The 3,392-nt window shown below is 30.5% G+C and overlaps 1 protein-coding gene across 1 annotated transcript; it reads left to right on the top strand.

Moving 5' to 3' along the window:
- The first annotated feature begins 283 nt into the window (after positions 1-283).
- On the top strand, positions 284-2,309 carry LOC106669226. The gene is made up of 4 exons (XM_014398545.2): positions 284-370; positions 1,303-1,419; positions 1,494-1,613; positions 1,693-2,309. The coding sequence occupies exons 1-4, from the start codon at positions 297-299 to the stop codon at positions 1,694-1,696; spliced, it is 315 nt and encodes a 104-aa protein (XP_014254031.1). The 5' UTR covers positions 284-296; the 3' UTR covers positions 1,697-2,309.
- Positions 2,310-3,392: the final 1,083 nt, after the last annotated feature.

Genomic DNA, 3,392 nt, shown 5'->3' with positions numbered 1-3,392 from the left:
AACAGGAAATGAAGGAAAGATAGTAATTGGTTGCATCATACTAAAAAATCGGAGATGCCTGACGAGTCGAAGGACGACGCGCCAAATCCATTTCCCTGTACATAAATCGAGAAATTTGGAAAAATTACTCAGATGCCATCCATCTGCCAAAATCTCCGGAATATGTTTCGATCAATTTTTTTTCTGTAAATTGTTACAAAATTTTGGAGAGGGGGTTCTCGGGTAGTGGGGAGCGCTATATATGAAGGAGCCGTTCTCTTCTACTTCACAACTGTGAGTGAGCTTCTCTTCTCAAAATGTACCTGAGACTTTCATATGTGTTTATAGCCGTTTTATCGGTTGTTGTGTTCTCAGATTGTTATTTTATAAGGTAATAAATCTTATTTACTCGTGATCCTTTTTTTTATCTATATATATATATACATGTATTTTTTATTATGATTCGACCATCTATTGATAACAGGGTTCCTTCTTAATCTATTGACGTACAGGACTGTTTTTTTTATATTCAATTTTTTTTTCTCATTTTTTCATTATATACAGTTAAACAAACACACTGTGTTAAGTGTTTTTTTTATATTAATTAAAGCAATCAAATATATTTCCAAATATATCATTTAAAATTTATACTTTAAACTACTGTATTTATTTACAATGTGTGGTGTTTAGAAGTGTTTTTATTTACAATAATGGTTAAAAACTTTCAAATTTATTTATTTCTCTTTGGGCTCTTATGAACAAGAAATTCCGAAAAATGGTACTGGGGTTGCAACTCAGATATACTGTTGCGTAAGCCAAACTTGAAACAGAAATGAAACGTGAACGTGATGTACCATGATCCTTTAGACAGAAACTAGGAAAAAAATGCTAGAAGGACTTCGAAATATAGTATTGGACTTCAAACTCCAAATTGGCAAACCGAAATCTTTTAAAATAGTGAAAATTTCTAGCAGACTATATCATAGTGTTATTAGATATCCGGTAGATTTTATTACGAATCTTCGTAAATTTTCCTTAATCCTGGCTGTAGGAAATTTGTCAAAAAATTAGGGATATTCTTTGTTTGACGTGTTTAACAATAAAAAGGGAAGAATTGGTTTATAATTTTTTTTTTCGCGAACGAGATGGTTCTGGAATATGGAACTATATGCGATTTGTGGGATATAGGGGTTGTAATAAAACAGTCACCGTTCTCTTTAAATTTGATCAAAGCTTTAATTATTTTAACTACTACTACTATTTACTACTAACTACTTTTTACCAAATTATTGTGACAAATACTAAGTAGGTTTTTCTTTTCAGATACAAGGCAAGTTTTCCGTTTTCTTCGGATCACAGAATGACTGAAATACAGACGCAAACCCGCTTGGGAAATAAGGCTTCTTCGGTCGGTCATGGACTGTACAATGTGAGCAAATTGTAAGCATCGATGATTCTACTTTTTTCCGTTTAAAAATGTATTTAGGAAATAATTATATTTTTTTTTTAAACAGCGGTCGCCGGCGACGAGGGTTGACTGTAGTTCCAACCCAAAGCTTAGAAAGAAACGATGTTTTGAATGAGGACAAAGAAAGCCTATTTCTTCTGCTATTTCGAAGCCCTCAAAAATTAAGGTAAAGTACTCATTACTTTATTGACTTAAACATAACAAAAAAAACTAACGTTTTAATTCCTTATTTTTTCACTTTTTAGGTGAGATAAGTACGATCCGTACCAAGCTTCGGACGGATTGAAGAAAAAGTATTTTTTCGATAGAGAATGTGGTCGGGGGTTGCACTTAAGTTCCTTCTTTATAAAATTATAATAAGCATTGTACTTTTGTTTATAACTTGCAAACTATTTTTCTGTATTTTTTTAAACTTATTATTTATTTTGTATTATATTACCAGTTCAGTATTTTTTTTATAATTTTTCTGCTATATTAAACAGTTCAATTTTTCCTTTATGTTTATAAGGTTTAAAATGATTCGATTAAAAAAATAAAATCTTAAAAACGTTTAACATTTAAAATATTCAAAAATAAAGTATAATTAGATAGATTTTTGTAAACTGAGAGATTGTTATACAATTCTTATTTTGTCCCCTTTTAGAGAGTAGAAGTTAAGGAATCTTTATTAATTCAGAATGTATTACTGAGTTAACATTGTATTTGAAATCTAAAGAAACATTCCATTTATACAAAATATTTCTTATTTTTATAAAAGTGTCTTAAGAATATTTAATAATTTAATGAACCTTTTTAAAAATTAATTCTAGTCATGAAATCATTTTGTCCTACTACTATTATTATGTTATGTCCAACCTATGTATTTATTTTAATGAAATAAACAAAAGTAAGCATTGCATAAGACAATTTCGTCTATTTTTTTACCGTTGTTAACCCATTGTAAACTTTAAGTTCTGTTGTGATGTAGGTTTCAGAAAAACATTTTCTTTATCGTGCTAACGTTTCGATCTTTATTGAGATCATCTTCAGGGCATGATTTACATATAAATTATACATTCATTGAATATAAAAAATGAAAAAAATATATTTTTGCATTGTATAAATTCACTTTTTTTCACATCCTACATGTCTTTGCTAAATTTAAACAATGTTAATATAAATCCCAGGCCCTGAAGATGATCTCAATAAAGATCGAAACGCCGTTTCTGAATAATCATCGACTAACGGTCACTAATCACCACACATTTAAGTAAATAATTATTAGATGGTAGGTTATTGTTGTTTAGCTTTTATTAAGGATTATCGACAGACTCAACCGTAAATTAAACTCAAGTCAATAATAATTGGGTAGTCGTGAATAAGTAAGTGCACATGCATGTTATGAAGAGATGAAAAGTTCTATATTTCTGAGGGCCCAACTAGCAGAATACATAAAGAACAAAAAATGGTAAGTAACAAGTCACTCACTCACTCTCTCTCACTCTCTCTCTCACTCTATCTCTCTCACTCTATCTNTCTCTCTCTCTCTCCCCCTTCCTCCCTCTCTCCATCCATTTTTTGTTTTCTAGTTGCACTTTCTATCTCTTATTCCTTTTCACCCCTCTTTCACTCCATCTCTCTCTCTCTCTCTCTCTCTCTCTCTCTCTCACTCTATCTTTCTCACTCTATCTCTCCTTCTCTCTCTCTCTCTCTCTCTCTCTCTCTCTCTCTCTCTCTCTCTCTCTCTCTCTCTCTCTCTCTCTCTGAAAATGTCTGACTTTGTATTAGCTTTCTCTCTCTTTCTCTCAACGTTCTTCCTTTTCTTTAATAATTACCTTATAAATAAACAAGGATATAGTAAATACAATATAATTCATATTAAAGTATCATTAAATTATTTATTACAATATTAATAATATATTCAATTAATTGAGGTTTTAAGTTGAGATAAAAAAGTCCGTGTCAC

This window comes from Cimex lectularius, unplaced genomic scaffold (assembly GCF_000648675.2).
Source record: "Cimex lectularius strain Harlan isolate CLEC.00 unplaced genomic scaffold, Clec_2.1 scaffold326, whole genome shotgun sequence".
Taxonomy (NCBI): domain Eukaryota; kingdom Metazoa; phylum Arthropoda; class Insecta; order Hemiptera; family Cimicidae; genus Cimex; species Cimex lectularius.
This window is presented reverse-complemented; position numbering and strand designations above follow the sequence as displayed.